Source organism: Lissotriton helveticus, chromosome 10, assembly GCF_964261635.1.
Source record: "Lissotriton helveticus chromosome 10, aLisHel1.1, whole genome shotgun sequence".
In the NCBI taxonomy this organism is placed as follows: Eukaryota; Metazoa; Chordata; class Amphibia; order Caudata; family Salamandridae; genus Lissotriton; species Lissotriton helveticus.
The window spans coordinates 915,510,451-915,530,852 of record NC_136071.1 but is presented as its reverse complement, the minus strand read 5'-3'; the positions used below and the strand labels follow the sequence as shown (position 1 = coordinate 915,530,852).

Genomic DNA, 20,402 nt, shown 5'->3' with positions numbered 1-20,402 from the left:
ATGGCAGGACCCTGCAGTAAAGAGGCCTAATCGCTGATGCGGCAAAAGGACAGACACACACACACTGTATATGGTGTGGGTCGAAGACCACATGCGGTCATCGTCCTTTTATTATATACCCTCTTTCACCCTTTTATCCATCCATTCATCCACCCAGCCTTCCATCCATCCACCAATCCTTCACCCACCCACCCTTTCATCCATCCATCCTTTCATCCATCCATTCATCCACCCAGCCTTTTATCCATCCATTCATCCACCCAGCCTTTCATCCATCCATCCACCAATCCTTCACCCACCCACCCCTTTCACCCATCCATTCACCCACCCACCCACCCTTTCAACCATCCAGCAAGCCATCCTTCATCCATCCACCCTTTCATCCATCATTCATCCATCCAGCCATCATCCATCCACCCACTGATAATACAATAATAACATCGCATGACTGTATTAATGACTGTATTTAACTAACTTTTAATGTACATGTGTGCCGAATAGCAAGCAATGATGACATTGCGACAATGACTGTACCAACTATTCCAGTGTGACCTGTGTCTCATCTGCATTTAGCATATCTAAAAGGGGGAACACACAGGTATTCAAATGTAATGTGTGCATCAGCGTTCTGCGATGCCACCATCTTAGCACGGGATCGCAACATCGATATGCAATCAGCACAACGCTATTCTTCCCAAGTACTGGTAACTTCTCGCATTATCCAAATCATATTAGAGCCACTATATAAAAGTCAGTGTAAGATCATTCATATTGTGATATCGAATTCATGCGCTTAATGTTCGCAGACTTCATCATTTGATGCACAACCCTAGCATATTATTATTAATGATTAATGCACATCCAATCCAGTCACTGAACTCCTAAAGAGGTCAACAATTATAATAACTTTATTGAGCAATGCAAGCAGGTCTTACAGTCAGAGTGCTCCAATGACACAGCCTGTTGATCGACGAGTACCATATCAGCGTTCCAAATATGCGCCATCTTGGTGCCTTGTAAATAGAAAAGGGAGCGCCAGGACAGTGACAGCGTAATGTCTATGTGTCAACTTGGTATAGTGTGTATATACCATCAAACATGGACTAATCTCCTTGGGCCTTAAATTGGGTTGGCCGTAAAAGTATCGCCATGATTACATGGGTTAAACTAAACAAACACCAAAGTGAGATTTAAGTACGATCGAAATAATTGTGGGCTAACAGGCAAAATACTGAGTTCTCAGAGTACTTATATAGTGATTTATACATTTATAGACCATTTGTAGTGAGGTGCATGCATAATGCCATATGTTCCCGCATGCCCCCCTATCCACTCTTCCTCCCTTATCACTCATCAGTACTGACCCGGACAGGCAGACACGTTACGCCTGGGAGCGTGTCCATGGTCAACCTTTCCCCAACAAAATCTGGTATTATTGCTATTACAGACTTAACCTATCTCCATAAACCACGAATACAAGCATTTACATTACACATTTTTACACCTGGTGTATGTCACTCCACGAGACATGTCGCTCCACGAGACATGTCGCTCTTTGACCCTATTCGCGCCTCTCAATTCCCCAAATGAAGGGTCCCTGATGCAGGCTTTGCCCATCTGACCTGGATGTGCACTACGGTGGGTGGCAACTGACCCGAACATTTCACTCTATCTACGATGATTGCCACTTCACTGACCCCCCCCCCCCCCTCCCCCCACTCCTGGGGTATGTTGATGATGTCCCCAGGGAAGTGTTCCGCGTTACTGCTATTGCTCTGTTGCTTTCTAAATGCGGGATTTCACTGCAAGAGGATAGCAAAACCTGTCCCTTTGACTCTGCCTTTGTATACTGAACTACATCCCCGAGGGTTATTATTTCCGTCACAGTTTTTTTTTTAATTTAGTGATTTAAGACACTACATCTCGCTAACTATAATACCCCGTATAATTACTTGCATTAACGAAATCAATGAAAATACCTCCTATCCCGGAATATCGCCAAAGTGATCAGTGGTTGAAAAAGTATGGGTAATAATGAGCAAATTGGTGGCCCACTTTTTAAAAGACAAAGAAAAGCATATGGTGCCTATACCGCTGTCAGTGACACTCTTGTCAAAATTATTCTCTGTTTTAACAATTCAGTTATACATATACATACCATAAGGTTACAACTCGGGATTGTGAAACTGTGCCTTTTGGAAAACAAAAGGCACAGTTACATGAATTCATATGCGTTCAAATGCGTTGTGGAAAACCGGGATGTGGAAAACCGCGAAGTAACAGCATGCACGATGTAAAAGCATGCATTGTAAAGGTTTCCACGATGTAAAATGTGCCTTGTAATGGGCCAGCGATGTTCTCTCATCGGTGTAATGGGTGTTCACCCCCCTTGGTAGCCTGGCACAGAGCACTCAGGCTTAACGTAAAAGGCAATGTGTAAAGTATTTGTGTAACACTTATATTACAGTAATTTAGTAAAAACTCCACAAATAGACTCCACACAAGTTTAGCAAAATTGAGAATATTTATCTGATAAAAACAAGACCAAACAACACAAATCCAATAAGTAGAAATTGAGATATGAAATTTTAAAGATTAAATGTGAAAACAGTACTTAAAAGTCACTAGTGGTCAAAAGGTTACTTGAGATCGCGATGGACCAGTGTAAAATCAAATTTCAGGTCGACCACGATAGAGGGCAGGCCGGCTATAGGACCCAGACAGGTTTGGCTAAAGAAATACCATGGGTGGAGCTTTCTTCAGTGTTGAGAGTTCACTGCATCATCGTTGAGCCCTGCAGAGTGGGTTCCCCTTTGGCTTCGTTGAAATCAATGAAAAGCGTTTCTGTGGAGCAGCCTCTGCATTGTCATCGAGCAGCGCAGGCTGTGGATTCTTCATCGTCTAGCAGCTTCTGCGTCCTTGGCAAATGTGTTGGAAATTCTCACTCAGTCAAAGCAATGCATCAATTTTAGAAGAAATCAGCTGCAGATCTCACTACTGAGGCGAAGGCTGGAGGGGGCCCTCAGGCCAGGGTTGGATCCACAGATGGCAGAGTCCAGCAGCACCAGCAGGATTACAGGAAATCTTTACTGTCCCTGAGTCTTCAGAAATACAGGATACAAGCCAGCAAGCCCTTGGGGTTACTCTGGGTTAAAGAGAAATGGTTGCTGTACTTGTCCTCAACAGGGCAGCTTAGCAAAACAGTAAAGCATTTCCTCAGAACAGTCAATACTGCAAGGTGGCAATCCTTTCAGCACAGCAGTCTTTACTCCAGCAGAGATCTTCCCAGGTCCACTACCTATTCCCAAAAGTGCCTTTTGATATATGGGGATACTTCGAGAGATTCTTCTGCAGTGCACAAGGGCCCTTTAAAGCACAATCCTGTCTGCCAAGATACCTGTGGGGGGTAGTCAGCCCATTTGTGTGAGGACAGGATACAGCCCATTCAGATGTAAGTGTGAGCCAGCTCTACCCCTTTCTGCCCAGGAAGGCTATGCGTATGCAGATGAATGTAGATGAATCCCCTGTCACACCAAGCCCTTCCCATATAGGGATTGTCTAGAGGGAATGCACAAAGTGTATCTGCTACCCGGCCCAGATGTGTATTGGAGACATGCTGCAGGCGCTCAGAGTGATGTTTAGAGCAGATAAATGTACACTAAAAACCTGGCTGTTCACCTCCTGTAGAGCACCATTCTCTGTAGAATCCTGCTTTACATCTACTCTGCGCCAAGACGCCCATGGGCAATCGTGCGCCTTATAAATTCACAAATCAAATCAAATCACTTTCTAAAAGTGGCATTTCTAAAATGGTAATGTCCAATCCAACTTTACCACTAAAGAAGATTTATCACTACCATTCCAAAGATATTAAACATGAAGTAGCCACTCCTTTCCAATCAGGAATTACAGTTTAAAATGTATTTTATTGAATCCCAATTGCTAGTGTATGGAAGGAATAGGCCTAACAGCAGTGAAAAATGAATTAAGCTGTTTGACACTGCCAGGACATATAAAACTTAAAAGTGCACGTCCTGCCTTTTAGTTACATTGCACCCTTGCCTTAGGGATGACATGTGTAATCAAAGGGAAGCTTGAGGCATGGCAAGTGGTTTTAAATACCAAGTCAAAGTGGCAGTAAGCTGCACACACAGACCCTTCAGTGGCAGGCCTGAGACAGGTTTGAAAGGCTACTTGTGTGGGTGGCACAACCAAGGCTGCAGGCCCATTAATAGCATTTAGATTACGGTCCCTGGGAATACGGTATACCACTTTACAAGGGACTTATAAGTAAACTAAATATGCAAATCAGGTATACACTGATGTCAGCATGTTTTACAGAAGCAGAACATGCACTTTAGCACTGGTTAGCAGCGGTAAAGTGCTCAGAGTCATAAGGCCAACAAAAAGATACACCAAAAATGGCAGGCAAAAGGTACAAAGTTGGCGGTAAGACCACCCTAAGGATGACAGGTCCAACATACACATAGGTCTGCATACCACCAGTAGTTAGTCTGGGGCCAGGGCCAGGAATGCTGGGTATCTGTGCACTTCAAAGGCCTGCCTCTAGTTTACCAAGTAGAGCTTTGTGAGTTAAACAGCAGATCCTATAGATAATTCTGTTTCTCACTGGTAACCAATGTAAAGCCTGTAAAAGTGAGTTGGATGCCGTTCCAGAAGGGAGGTTGCAAATGAAACGTACAGCGGTGTTCTGTACCACCTGAAGTTTAGATAGCAGTTTGTCATTGGTAGAGGCCAGGAGTGCATTGCCATAGTACAGACGGCCGATAACCAATGCCTGGACTAAAGTTTTCCTTGTGGTGAGTGGTAGTAGCAAAAAGACTCTTCTCAGCAGACGCATCACGTGAAAGCATGAGCTTGTGGTGGCCGAGATTTGTTCTTTCATAGTAAGGGATTGATCCATTTGGGCTCGCAAATACTTTACTACTAGTTTGGGTGAGGGGACCTTGCCCAGTTCTGTGGGCCACCAGTCCAGTGACCAGTGTTGTTGGGCCTCCCCAACAGCATAATCTCAGTTTTGCAGCGTCGACGTTTGCCAGCCGACATGCCGAGCAACTTGGAATGAGCAGAAGCCCCACAACCAAGAAAGTGGGCCTCCTCATTATCACCAGTCGCAGATGACTAGGAGACAGGGTGTTGAAAATTCTACACACCTGAATACGAATACCTAAACCCCTGGCGATCTTGGGCCAGTATACTCACTGATGATCCTACACCTGTGTAGCCAGGCCTGGCACCAGGTTGAGGTTGCCACATACAGTCCTGATGAAGACTCGCAGCTGAGGCTCCAACCCCCCTCTCTGCATCAGCCGAGTCGAAACGTCAACACTCTTCCTAACAAGATCTGTACCAGCACTCCATCTGTTATACCTTGAAAATGCATTGAGTGCATATTGTAATTTACAGAGTACATGTAAATGAAAGTCTAACCTTGGACAGGGCAACATTGTCTGGTCCTTTTTAGCAGTAACTTTCAAAGTATCTAACTGTCCTTCCTTATTCCTATGGTTTGCACTTTCACTACCCACAACCACTACCCCACTACCTTTTACTCCTTCTGCGCGCAACCTATGTCTATTGAAAGAAATCCATGACTTATTCAAAATAAATGTTGATATTTTTTTATATAATTGGGCGATTTTCTTCTGTGTGTTCTCTTGAAATATGTATGCAGAAATAGGTAGTGTATGCATGCATGAAGAAAGTTGTGAGGATATTGAGTGTTGTAGCATTGTACACAACACATACTTTGTAGAATTGAATTGAATTCTTTAAACAAATTGGTCTTGGGCCATTTTTTCATTCCCTTTATTGCACCCAGGTCCGGCTTGACTATTGGGTTACCCCATTATCTATAATGGGAAACACAAAGAGGCAGATGCTACCCTTTGTTTTTGAGCTCTATCAGCAAAATATGCTTTCACTCCGAGATTTTTTAAGTTAATATGTGCGGTGAAGATGTAAAAAACAAAGCATACAGACCCCTTCTGCACTAACGCACAGCAGAAGATGGCATTATGATACAGCCCCAAGTTTTCTCTGTTTAATTTTTACCAACTTCTAATCGATAATTTATTCGTTTACTGTTATAAGAAAGACTTGGTTTTAACTTAGCAATGTTCATTATCTTAGATGTATTACTTCTTCAACTGTTAATGCCTGCAGCCAGGGCACCGCCCTTAAAGTTAGTTTGGAAGTCAACTTTTATTTCTAAAGATGTTCCAAGGGTAGGCCTAGAGGGTATTTAGCTTGCCTGTGTGGGAGTTTAGTGGCTATATATGATGGGAGAGTAGGTAAGGGTTTTTAGCCTCTATAATAAAGTTTTTTCTTTTTTTACCTGCCAGAGTTTGCAGATTCAAACAATAACATCAGTTTGTTTCTCAGGGTCAGCAATTCACACACGCACGCCTTCATTAACCTGAAGTTGAAGTATTCCTAACAGTAGTCTGGATAATATTTGGACAACAACCAACCGCGTATTGTGCCCTTTGCCTGTGTGAATTGTTCTCTTCACAGAAAGAAATATACAAGTACTTAGGCTAACTTTTTATTTTTTTATACTTTATGGTTTTATACATTTCAGTGAGTGATGTGCCCGTCAAGTGCCCAGATGTGTGGTTGCCCTATGCTGGTCGCTGTTACAGGCTGTACAGGGATCCTAAGCCCTGGGATGAAGCCATGTCTGCTTGCCGAAAAGAAGGAGGCGATCTGGCAAGCGTCCGCCATGTTGAAGAGCACAGCTTTGTTGTTTCTCAGCTTGGATACCGTGAGTGTTTACAAACATATAGACAATATTCATCAGAGGCATTTTAAGAATTTTTGGGGGGCTGCACAAGATATATTTTAGGGCACGTGTTCCGATTTTTTAAACTTTATTACCAATGCTCCTCCTTTTAAGCCCATCTGAGGTCTCCGTTGGTGTCAGTTGTTAACTAACTGAGACGGTGTGTCTATATAGGTCTGCATAGAGGAGTAATGCACTGAAGATGGTGAGGTCAGGGAATGGATGATCAGGGCATAGGAATGAGTTGACCTTAATGTATGCAGCATGAAGCTGGCCGGATACCTTAGACATAGACTAGAAGGGGGAGTTAGAGGTGGGTAGGAGTCTGATCACGATAAGTAACAATCATCTGAGGGAAATGTGAGGAGGAAGAGAAGCTGTCTAATAAGAAACATGATGGAGGTTTTTATATGATTTTACAAAATTATAAAATGAAAGCTCATGATGTACTGAAAACAGCAGGGGTTTTAATTCACATCTAGTGTGTTCACAAGCTAGACCGGTGACTCTCTTGGCTATGACGTATCCCGATAGATCAAGAACGGATCATTTTTTTTTTTTTTTTTTTTGCAGAGTTTTATATAGCGCGAACTAGACCCGAACCGAATCAGGTATCAGAGCGCTTTACATATTTTTCAAGTTTCTTTTTTCATACCTTGAAAGTCACTATCCTAAGGGCAACTCCATTGTATTTGGGGAAGCATTCGAAGACCGTGCAAGATTCAGCACAATCCAACAGGAGACACTTGCTATGGTAAAATATGACATCGCTGCTCTTCAAAACCAGTAGTGGGAAGCTGTCAGCAATCACAGATAATAGCCCGTGAACTGATTTGATGTCCCCTATTACCAGTTCTGATCCTGGAGTCTCCTCCATCATAAAGTTCAATTCCTCATCAAAAGGATTCCAGTTTCCTTAGGGGAAGGACACGTGGTGAATTATCCTGTTTGTCCTTCGTACTTCTTTGACACCACCTTTGTTCTTGACCAACTACTGCTTCCTTCCTAGCTTGCTCCTCTTCCCTTCTCTAAACGTACTTCTTCCCCTAATTCACCCCTTCCTCCTCTTTTCTGTTCCTCCCACAGTCTGTTTCCCCAATTCCCCTGCTCCACCAATGGCTGCCGTGTGTTCCACTCCTAGGCATCCACCTGCCCTTTCAAATCCCCATTCCTCTTTGGGTCGCTACAATTTCTGTGTATTCCTCCTATCCATTTCCCCTTTCTCTCTACTCATGTACATCGGTTCTTTCTGGAATATATTGAAGCGTCCAGAGAACGCCTTCATCACCTCTGTCACTCCCCTTCCTGCAAGTCCTGGTCTCACCAAATCTCAAATATTCTCTACTTGCACTGATGCTTGCCCAGTCTCTCCGTTTGCCTCCAATATTCTTTCATGACTTATCTTCCTCTTTTTTAGGAATTCTTCTGTACGCAGGCAGAAACATTCTGTCCCATGTTTCTCCAACCCCCTTTCCTTCATCCATTGCCTTAGATAGTGGTTCCGCATTATTTTCTTGCCTTCACCTTGCCTTAGCCCCAGGTTTCTGTGTCACCAGTCTAGTTCCTGTGTATGTATATATCTTTTTTTGTATCTGGTGCGACTGTCTTCTTCATCTGCTTTCCAACCTTACTGTCTACTTTTCTTGTGCCTCCCGCCACTTTGTATTTCCTCCAGGGGCCTTGGTTATTGTGCCACTCCTCTTCCCTTCTGAATCCTTTAGTGAGGGTTCATCTGCCATGCCCATTTCCTTTTGGTCCCTATGGGTACAGATGTCTCCTGCCCATTGTCTTGCCCTGACCTTGTCTCCTTTAATGCCTTTATCTCCATGATCAGTAACTATCTTCTTTCCATTGTCCTTCTCCCTCAATGCCGAAACAGGCCTGGTCATTGCAGTGGGTGACTTCATGTTGTGCATGACCTTGCTCCGATAACTACCCCTACTTGAGCCACAGTGGCCCTGCACATTTTCCCCCTTCGCATGGCCTTCATATTCCCCCCCTTCTGCCCTCTGTAGCCTGATTGCCTTTGCTACCCACTGGCGGCAGCTACCTAATCTCTAGCTGGTATGCTCTACTGCAGAACCAGCTTCCATTTCTGCAAATATGTGCTTCTTATCAAATACATCTATCATTTTTTCAAGCCATTCTTGCCAGATTATCGGACCTTGTTCTGGACTCATAGGGCATGAAGGGCTAGAGGGCCACAAAGGTGGGACTGGGGCCCCACTATGGCTCTGTTAACTCTGCAAACTAGGATAAGTATAGCCCCTCCTACCCAGTGCATTTCTTTTTAGAAAGAAATGGTAATACACTCGGAAACAAACTCTATAATATACAGAAACTAATCCACGGTCAAGGGCCACTGTACTCAGAATTTAAGGTCCACCCCAGCATCCCCTCAACTCTGGGTAAGGATGGTGTGGCAGGTTAAACACAGGTGCAGTGCAGTGCCTTCAAAGTTCATGTGCTCAGTTATGTAGTTGCTGGTGCCAATGTCGATCTCACCAATGTGAGTCTTTCAGTCCTTTGTCAGCCGTGGTCGGGCCTGCACCAGGCGTCCAGTCTCGTCTTCCTCTTCATGGACAATCATGTGCAGGCTGAGCGTAGCAGCACCCTTTCTCTAGTCTTGGAGATAGCAGCTGCAGAGATGCTATCTGGGACTGGTTTTCAACAGGCTCTCTTATGGGTTTGGAGTGGTTTGGGCAGAGTGAAAGTTCACAAGGGTTCCGTTGGACCATCTCAGGTGGTTCCAGGTCCACTCTTCATGGTGACACAGTGACTTGGTCTGCTTTGAGGCACAATGGTCATAATCACACTGGGGCGGTCTGCTCAGGCATGCTTTAGAATTGCGGCTGCACAGTCGGCTTCAGGCACACTTCAGGACAGTGTGAAGACAATAGCCATGTTGAGGGTCACAGTGGCGCAGCTCACTCAGGCATACTTCAGCATTGCCATGGTCCTGACTCTTTGGGTTCACAGAGGCACAGTGCACTTTGGGCATGCTTGAGGACACTGCCACAGCAGAGGGTTCAGCAGGTAAGAGAGACATTGCTTGAGTTCAGTAGCATGCCAGGCACTCTCTGTTTAGTCTCTCCTGTACAGGCAGACTCACACATCCAGCTTTCACTGTGTCTTCTGCACCCTGGAAACCAGCACCTTCTGCCTCAGTGGCTAAATCTTTCCCTCTTATTCTCAAATAAATCAGCTTCCAGGCACTTCGGGTCAGAGAGACAGCGTTATCCTGTAGGTCAGTTTGAATGTTCCCTCACCTGCAAGAAGCTGGAGGCTGCCAGGCAGATACCAGCTGAGCTGGCACACCAGTCTGCTGTGTACTCTGCAGAGCACCCTCTTCTTTGGTTAAAGAGAACTTGAAATTGGAACCACAAGTGGTTCATCCGCTTTCACTTTTATATAGATAAAGCAGACCAGGATGTGTATTCACTGTCTGTTCTCTTTTATAACTGATGTGTCTGTCCCTGGCTGTCTTCTAGATTTAGCGTTTGTGTGGATTGATGCTCCTCACAGTAAGGACAACTAAAGGTTGGTGCATCCACAATAGAGGCATAAAGAAGTGTGAGTATTCTGAGCTTGGGAAGAGAAATAAAAGGCTGGCTTAACCTAAAGGGCCATTCACACTCTGAAAAATAGATACTACATTTCTACCCTTCACATCCACTTTCTTCTGAATGGCAATGCTCAGGAAGAGATACAAAAGGTACCCGGCTGTTCCTGTTTCAGGTGGACGTTTGGTGTTGGTGACACCCGTGCGTAGTGATAGAACGCTTGGGTATCCAATTTGTTGGATATAATGGCCTCACACACCCTTGCAGGTGTCATGCTTCATCATCGGCAATGCTCCTCGTTGGGTCGGCGGTGCAATACCCAACGTGCAACACCTCAAAGAGGGGCTCTTTGGCGGAGATCTTTTTCCAACTGCCGTATTGGTGAAGTGCGGGTGAGGGGCCAGTGTTGTGTAGACGTTGGTTGGAGGTTAAAATTGGGGTAAAGGGTACCAGGATCAGGTTTATTCTAGCGGTCCCCTACTCCAAATTAAAAGAAAGGTAGAATGGACTCGAATGAAAATAATGCTCCAGATGCGAGTCTAAACTAGTGGAAATAGGTCGACATGTTTCTCGCAAAATGTCTATTGACTAGCGATTCTTAAGGACCATGTATAAAAGGCTAATCTGTGCTCTTACAAACTGTCTACAAGGAACCTAAAATTGAAGTAAGGTGAATCTTTCAATGTTCCGGACCCGGCAGAGAGGGGTAGGTCTACCGTTGGAGACCCGGGCAATACAACCTGCAAAACAAGCGGTTGTCCCGGAACTTGACCTGCCGGGTACTGATGTTGTAACTTTCACCCATATTGATAGGCAGATAGAGCACAACACAGGTACTTTTGAACCTTCACACACATTGAACGATTCACCTTACTTCAATTTTAGGTTCCTTGTAGACAGTTTGTAAGAGCACAGACTAGCCTTTTATACATGGTCCTGAAGAATCGCTAGTCAATAGACATTTAGCGAGAAACATGTCGACCTATTTCCACTAGTTTAGACTTGCATCGGGAGCATTATTTTCCTTCGAGTCCATTCTACCTTTCTTTTAATTTGGAGTAGGGGACCGCTAGAATAAACCTGATCCTGGTAACCTTTACCCCAATTTTAACCTCCAACTAACGTCTACACAACACTGGCCCCTCACCCGCACTTCACCAATACGGCAGTTGGAAAAAAATCTCTGCCAAAGAGCCCCTCTTTGAGGTATTGCCCGTTGGGTTTTGCACCGCCGACCCAACGAGGAGCATTGCCGATGATGAAGCATGACACCTGCAAGGGTGTGTGAGGCCATTATATCCAACAAATTGGATACCCAAGCGTTCTATCACTACGCACGGGTGTCACCAACACCAAGCGTCCACCTGAAACAGGAACAGCCGTGTACCTTTTGTATCTCACTACAATTGGGGCGTACACCTAGCTGGACCTACCACTTCCCCTGAGAGTGAAAAACCCGCCCCCTTACTGTCTCCCTTTTTTGATAACACAAAATGCTCAGGAAGACTCATCAGCAGCTCCTGCAACAAAAGAAACTAATCGAATTTCTAAAGTGAAGCATGTCTCCTTGTTACCAATTTGAGTGTCTGGGTCTCTTTCCACCAGCTTCATCAATACCAGCAATACACTTCCACTGGGAAAACAACCTTCCCCCCCATCTTGTGCATGCAAACAGGCCAGGGCCTTTCAAATCTGAACCCATAGGCCTCCATTATTCTAGTTTACTCATAAACATGATGTATACACAACAAAGATAACACACACATATGCACAAACATTTAAAGGGAAGCTAGTCCTAGAACCTTGGGTATCATGTAGTAGATGAACTTTACACGAGTGGTAAAGCAGGTCTCTACTCCTGTTACACAGATTAAAACTGCTGATTCACTAAACACAATATACTGCCACTACCACGCGTCATTCTAAAAGCAGCCTAAGGGCAGTCCTAGGCCTTCATACAGATGCTAAATTTTTGTGAGACTCTAGCCAAAATTAAAAACCAGGTTACCAACTATTCACAGTCTGGCACTCAGGGCAGGGGAAGGGTGAGGTACATGTCTGTCTTGTAAGCATATATACACTGCAGGTGAATATTCTTCATAACACATATGGAACCGTCACATATACCAGCTTGCTAATGCAGATGTTGTATCCATTTACAGAGCCAACAGATGTGCTATGGCTTGGATTGAATGACCTTAAAATTCAAATGTTCTTTGAATGGAGTGACGGGGTTCCTGTAACATATACCAGGTGGCTGCGAGGTGAACCATCCCACCACAACAACAGGCAAGAGGATTGTGTCTCAATGAGTGGAGAGGTAAATTACTCATCAACCGATTTGCATGATAGCCACGTGCTAGAAAGAAACAGTCCTTCCACAGTGTTCAGATTTGCCATTTTCTTCTGCCTGCAGGTTGCATGCTACTATATAAAAAAGGAATCCATACAAATGCATTGAACAATCGAAAATGCTTTGTTTTCTCTATTTACAAGATAACTTTTTTAGTTTTAATACGTGCGAATAATTAGCATGAATGTCTCAGACCTCTGGTTGTTAAGTCTGGTTTAAAAGTTCAGCTGTTTCTAGACCTTATGTGATCAACAGAACAAGTGCTTTCAGAAGCAGTTTTGAAAAAAGTGCTTGGGTTACATTCACATGCTGATCTTCCCACCTGCAGGGTTTTGGTTTTGGAAGAATTTGTGTACTTCCATTGGAAAAAGGGCTTGCATTGAACTCTTTTTCCCTTGTGGGAAAGCTTATGCTCAATATAGTTTCAAGACAATGACTAAGGCTGATCGGTCAACTACGAATTGCTACGGCAAAAGCATTAGATCTTAATAATTTATTTCCAAAAGGATATGTTACAGCTAGTTGGACTTTTAGGGTAGATTATTATTCCACTGTGCAAATCCTGTAGACAGATACTTTTGTTACATGGAAGCTCATGGGTTACCATAGTAGAGATGAGGGTTGGTGTTAGTCATCTCCTCTGACAAACCCTGGGGATAGAATTCTTCAGTGTGAAAATCGTTGTTTGCTCCTTTTTGGAGGGGTTGTTTTGCCAACTGTAATTGTGTAGATATGTGTACATTTATGACATTAAGGCAGACAGCTGTCTTGTAAGCTAATTTCTCCTCAATACAGTGAGCTTAAGTTGGGGAGGATGGACAAAACTGTGATGAAGGCTGTTGCCCTGATTGATTCCTCTGGGAAACGTATGTCAGGTGTATTATGAAAAGGTACAATAACTATTGTCACACTATGGTAGAATGAAGATGGTGACTGAGGCAGATGATTCAACCCTTCCAAAAGAAGAGTGTTCAAGTCTTCTTACTGAGCCCGGCTACATTGAAAGTGACAATACAAGACAAAACGTATTTCTTCACATCAGAGATCAAGGCCAAATAATGTCTAGACTCCTTGGAAGGAAGGGGGTAGAGGTAGAAGCACAACTGGAGCTCGAAAGAGGAGGGGAATAAACAGTGCTTGACTAAAAGAAAAAAAAGGGAAAAAAACCTGGGAAACCAGTGGGGTATAATTAGTAAGCATGGGCGGATTTTGCGAATTGGCAATCCGCGAAATTGCGTATTTACGGATTCGCAATCCGCAAAATCTGCGAACTCAGGCGAATTTTGCGGATTCCTTTTTTTTGTGTGTTCGCAAGTGTTTCTGCCAATTCGCAAGGGTTTTTTACCAGTTCGCAAACGCGAACTTACTTGTCGGGTAGCAACGGTCGCGACCATGTTGTTTCTACGTCTGGTTCATCACAGCACCCTCTGTTTCACTACTGCCACCCTCTGTTTCACCACTGCCACCCTCTGGCTCACCCATGCCACCCTCTGGCTCACCCATGCCACCCTCTAGTTCATCACTGTAGATTATGGGGGGAAAAGCACACCTGCCCTGCCTCAACTGACATGAATGAATTAGCGGCTGATTAATGTGTCACTGAATTTGAACTTCCAGGCTGGCACCTGCTTCCTTATCTGTAAGTGCTTTCTGTTGCAGTGTAATTTTTTTAACAGGACCTTTGTTGTATACTTGTAGCTATTCTCTGAGCCTGCTGTGAGGGTCAGAGCAGGGTCATAGAATAGTTGCAAGTAGGCAACTGATCTCTGAAGGGGCCCCTAAGGAAGCACTACAGGGAATGGTTACTAATGATAAGATTGAACTTTTGCACCTGCTGAGTGCTTTCAGTTTTGCAAAAATCCAAATATCCAGCAGCATCCACAAAAAGTAATCCTTCCAGGTCAAGATCCAAATCAAAGTGACCAGCACATGAAGAAAGCACTGGGAGGAGCCTGCTGAACAGGAACAGGAAGTTGGAGACTGTGGGGCACTTCCTTCCTCCCACCCCCCCCCCAAAATGGACTCCTTGCAAAAAAAAGTGCAGGCAAATGTCAACCTGAGGAGTTATTCTGATAAAAATCATAATTTTCAAGGTCTATGCTGCCTGCTGGTGGATTTTTTGTGTGAAATTGCAAATTTTGCAATCTCGCAATTGCGAGATTGTCGCTGCCCACCGCATCTACGTGTTCGCAAGTGTTTACTCCCGCGATGCGTGATCACGGGCCTTTATGACGTACTCGCCTTGCCAAACTCTCGCTGTGCAAGGTGGCAAGCCGCGATGACAGCGACAAACTCCCGCGGGATCCCGCAGCAAGATCCAAAATGGCGCAGCACACGCAAACATGGAGAAAAACAACTCTGCAAACGCTGAATGACGGTAAGTGAACGCTGCGCACCGCAAAATTGTATAGTATTCTAGTTGGCAAGTGCGACGGATTTTACGCCCATGCTTAATAATTAGCATGAATTATGTTATTTACATTTTCTCTCTTGTGTTTTAGGAATAGAGCGTGGGCACTGGTATTGCTGTTCACATTGTGGGTCTTGGGAGATTTGGGTGAAGGGATGTGGAGGGTAGACGCCTTTCATCAACAATGGACCAGGATGGTCCGTGTTCCTTTTCTTTGGTGGTGGGGGCGAAGGGGTGGAGGTGCATGGGGAAGGGGGAAGGGGTGTGGAAGAGGGGGGTGCAGTCAGAATCCAATAGGCAGGAAACTACATTGCATAAGGATCTGCTATCAGCTATTAGTTTTCAGCTCTAAAAGGGGAAGACTTCTGGCAAAAAGAGAAAGGTTGGGGGCAAGCCCAGATGGGAACGGGTGAGAGAACAAGGAGGATGCAAGTAAAAATAATTTTAGCAGTGATATATAATTACCAAATAGGGGATGATAGAGCATCTATAGTTACACTTAATATGTATGGGCTAAACGATGGAGCCAAAAGGCAGAGAGTGACATCAGGGCTGAAATTTTGGAAGAATGATATTATCTACCTTCAGGAGACCCACTTGAAGGAAACCTATGTTGTTAAAGGCACTCACCCGTCTAGTGCAGACCCATGGGTTCGATGATGTGTGGGTGAAGTTTATGGCCCCAAATCCGGGATACACATTTTTTTCCCCACATCCTCACAATAAATTAGTCAGGCTGGATTATTTTCATGCATCTAGGGCACTGACCAACCAAGCTAGGATCCGGAGACACCCCAGGGTATTATCTGATCATAACCCCCTGAGTATCGAGTTTTTCTTGGACGGGATGTGTAAACCGTGATCCAAGTGGATGTGTAAACCATGATCCAAGTGGGCCTTCGACAGGAAACTCCTATGCACGGTGGAATATTTAGATCATATGTGAAGGTGGGCCACCCAGTTGTAGAGGTTAACAAGGGCACAACTAAAGAGGCAACAGTGTGGAATGCATTAAAGGCAGGGATCTGGGGCGAGACATTAAGTTTTGCCCTACACCATGAAAGGGAAAAACGTAAGGACATTTGTGATGACTTGAAGGAGTTATCCCTCCTTGAGGAACACTTTCTGCAGGAGATATCCCACAACATTAGCAATCCGGAAACGCACTGGAAAATAGCAGGGGTTAGAGTAAAGATACAACAGATAATTAACAATGAGAATGCTATTAAGTATCATCTAAGGAAAAAGGAATGCTATGAATATGTGAAAAATGTGGGTCGTCTTTTGAGGAAATCGAGCATGGGGGGGGGGTTTAAACACACAGCTCCCTCGGAAATCACCAAAATGTTTAAAGATTTTTATGATAAATTGTACACCCAAGATAGGCAACTCACAGCAGGGGAGGACCCAGACATATCACAATTATTTGAAAGGCCAATTGGCTTGATAATATTCCTTTCGAATTTTACAAGGAACTGCTGAAGGAATTAATGGAGGAGATGTTGACGATCTTTCGGAAACCTCAGGAAGGGGAAATACCAGCATCATGGGGGGAAACCCATATAGTTGTAATAAAAAAAAGAACAATCCCCCTTTAAAGCCCGGATCTTATAGACAGATATCACTACTTAATTGCGACATTAAGATGTATTCCAAAACCGTAGCAATTTGTTTAACAAAAGTGATCATAAAATTAGTGTCTCCAAGGCAGCACAGTTTTAAACTTGGTGGTAGGGGGACCACAGACCATATTAAAAAAGTGATCACGCTGTTTGACATTATAAGTAACATCAGAGGAGAAATGGGCCTGATTTTATTAGAGACAGAGAAGGCATTTGGCTGGGTGTCTTGGTCATTCCGTTGGGCAGCACTAGGGAAATATGGCTTCCGTCCCGGCTTTATTAGAGCTATTAACTCATTATACTCAAATCCCAGGGCTAAGCTGCGAATCATGGGAAGAGAATCTGAAGAGATCCATATTGCTCGGGGCAAGCGGCAAGGGTGTCCATGTTCGCCATTACTCTTTGCTCTATATATTAATCCTCTGATTCTGAAACTAGAATCCACCCCACAGATCACCCCTGTAGTGGCTGGACAGACAGAGTATAAAATATTCTCATATGCGGATGACATAGCAGTAGTGGCTATAAACCCACTACAAGCTCTGAGAGAGATTGAGGGGATAGCTAAATCATTTGGATCCTCATCAGGGTATAAGCTAAATCTGGAAAAAATGCAAATAGTATGCAATAGCAATATTAGGCAGTTTGATTCCCAGGTAGTGAATGAAGCAATATATCTGGGAGTACATATCACCTCAGCGCTGGACGATTTAGTCAATTTAAATAGACCTTAAATAGATCAATATTTGAGAAGACTAACCATTTGTATCTCTGACTGGTGGGAAGAGGAAATGTGATTAAAATGATGGTTCTACCCAAATTGATATATCTATTCAGAGCCCTGCCCTTAGAAATTGATCGCAAATGACTAACAAAATTGGAAAGCATATCTTATAGATTTTTCTGGGGGTTTAAGAAGGTAAGAAGAGCTTCCATGTATATGAAGCTGCCTAAACATCAGGGGGATGGGGAGTCCCTAATATAATCATGTACTATCGGGCATATGTGCTGCAAAATATGGCCACCCTAATAACGGGAAATTTGCAGGAGCTTGGGCCATCAGAGCCCCCCTTGATATATAAGCTCATGATGGGAGAGGAAGCCAAAGGACATTTGTTAACAATCTTGAAATCCGTTGCTATAAAAAACAAAATGTAAGGTTCTGATGGGGTCATTAAGAGTATGGCGACAAGTAGGAAAAACATTAAACTGCCTAAGAATAACTACTATACACCGCTGAGGGGGACTCTTAGCCTCCCAGGTATATTTCAAGATCCAATAGTAAGTGATTGGAGGCAGAAAGGCAGTCGATGGTTGGGGGACTTCATATCTAATGATATGTTGATGTTGTTTGCTGAGCTACAGGAGAAACTTGGGATCCCCATGTAACAATATTTTTAATATCTTTAGATTCTGGTCTTTTTAAATAGGTGTGAGAAGATTATGTGAGTAATTAGCCTGATACCTTTCATTGAAGGAATGGGGAAAAGAGTTAGGATCGATGTTATATATGAATTATTGATGCAACATCTCCCGGAATATCTAGACACACAGAACGCAAGTGGGGAAGGAGATTAAGAATGGAGGGAATGATTTTGCAAGCATCTTTGATAAAGTATTAGTAAAGGCTGGTCTCAAGAGCCAGCATTTTACAACCGTATTTGATCTGTACTATATGCCAAACAAGGTGTTTAAATGGGGAAAGAGACAGTATGACTGTTGTCCGCGCTGTGGAAAAACCGGAGCTGAGATCGTACATATGTTTTTTAACTGCCCGAAGCTAGGATCTTTATATCTGGAGATGGCAACGTTTTTAGAAGAGGTGACTGGAGTCCAAATAACAATCAACACCCTTTTGGTACTACTAGGAGTAGTAGAGAACAAGGCAGGAAACGGACTGGTAAAAAGGGAAGGCTATCTCTTATTTATTGCCATGGAAGTAAAACTGATATGTATTGCTACAAGGTGGCTCAATCTGGAGTCCCCCCACTTTTTATGAATGGAAATCTAGGTTTTTATAGGCTAAAAATCAAGTTCTATGAATGTAAGGGTTGGATGGTAGAAAAGAGGGTAGCCCGCATATGGAATCTGGGGCCAGATGTAGGTAACTTCTATTTACCGACTCATAAATACCGAATTTTACCGATTCGGTATTTATGAATCGGTAAATATGAAGGAGGGAGATGTAGGTAATTTTTGTTTTTGAATTACCGAATCGGTAACATTCGGTATTTACTGAATCGGTAAATACCGATTCGGTATTGGCCATTGATTCCTATGGGCCTATGTTGTAACTTAGTCCAGCCGAGTTGAGGTATTTCATATAGATTTATTGAGATGTTAAGTTATTAAGAATAAGTCAAGAATAAAGATTCTTCAAGACCCACCAGGAGCAACCAGCAGGCAGCTCAGCCCCATATTAACTGTGGTTTATCTTCAATCATCACCCAACATTCTATGGTGCATCAAAGTGCAGAGGCATTCCACTTGAATGCATGAAGTTGGTAAAGGCATGCAAAGGAATATGTAATAGGTAGAATATAACATACCTCCTTTTCTTCCAAAACAAAACAACGAACAAAATAGCATAGAAACTAACAGAAGAAAAAGCGTACCAATCATTACGAGCTGACACACCCACTGGCCAGACAGATGTGACAGGAAGGAATGAATAGCAAGAAGCATAGAAATTACAGAGAAGATATGAATGAAAATAGATCAGATACATTCTCACTCTGTAAATACGAGACAAAGCAAAAGCGAAAGAATACCCAGATTAGAGGAGTGAGATAGAGAAGTAGAAGAACATAAATAGGAACTGTACTTCCCTTTCTTTCCAACGAATACATAAACGTGGAATATGCAGGTAGTAAGAATGGAACACTAGAAAAGTAAGAGTTTCTATTCTCCTCAACACAAAATAATGAGAAAAAGAATGAATAGATCAACTCAACAATCACTCCAGACACACTCACAGCTAAGGAAAGTATGAAAAGGTGAAACATTGAGTAAAAGATGGAAACATCAAACATAAGTAGAGGAAAGAACAAATAAAGGTCTTCCATACTACCTTGTTCAACAGCATAAATAAATAACAAGTTGAATTGATTAATGAATAACATTAAAACATTGAAAGGTTGTAATGGAAATTATATCCTCAAAAACATTGAAAATGGAGAATACTCCATGTTGATAACCTGTGAAGGTCAATTATTGAAATATTGAATGGCTGCGATAGAAATTGAAAACCTTAAAAGTCACATATTGAAAACATTAGAAAATACCTTGAACGTGACTATTTGAAAATACGTGAGTACGTCGATAAGTACAACACGATGTAGTCCCAACCTGGGAGTACTACTGGTATGCATGTAAATTGATAATTGCATATAGATACTCATCTCTGTGTATCTTAATTTAAAAGTCACAGTCCTAAACTAGGAATACTACTGGTATGCATGCACACTGATATATTGACGTGCACATTCATAAAACAGGAATACTACACACATACATGTACGTTGATAATTAAAATAAAACACATGTATGTAACTTGAAAATAGAATTGAATGTGCATTGTAGAACAGGATGAAATAGCATAAGCTGTAAACAGAAAGAAACTCTGTAAAACAAAACACATACATGTAAC

The 20,402-nt window shown here is 43.1% G+C and overlaps 1 protein-coding gene across 1 annotated transcript in view; it reads left to right on the top strand.

Moving 5' to 3' along the window:
* Positions 1–20,402, top strand: part of LOC144784639 (macrophage mannose receptor 1-like) — a 949,320-nt gene that overhangs the window by 179,100 nt on the left and 749,818 nt on the right. The window contains exons 7-8 of the mRNA XM_078663568.1: positions 6,605–6,787; positions 12,531–12,688. Coding sequence (XP_078519694.1) covers positions 6,605–6,787; positions 12,531–12,688 — 341 coding nt within the window. The remainder of the gene's footprint in view (positions 1–6,604; positions 6,788–12,530; positions 12,689–20,402) is intronic.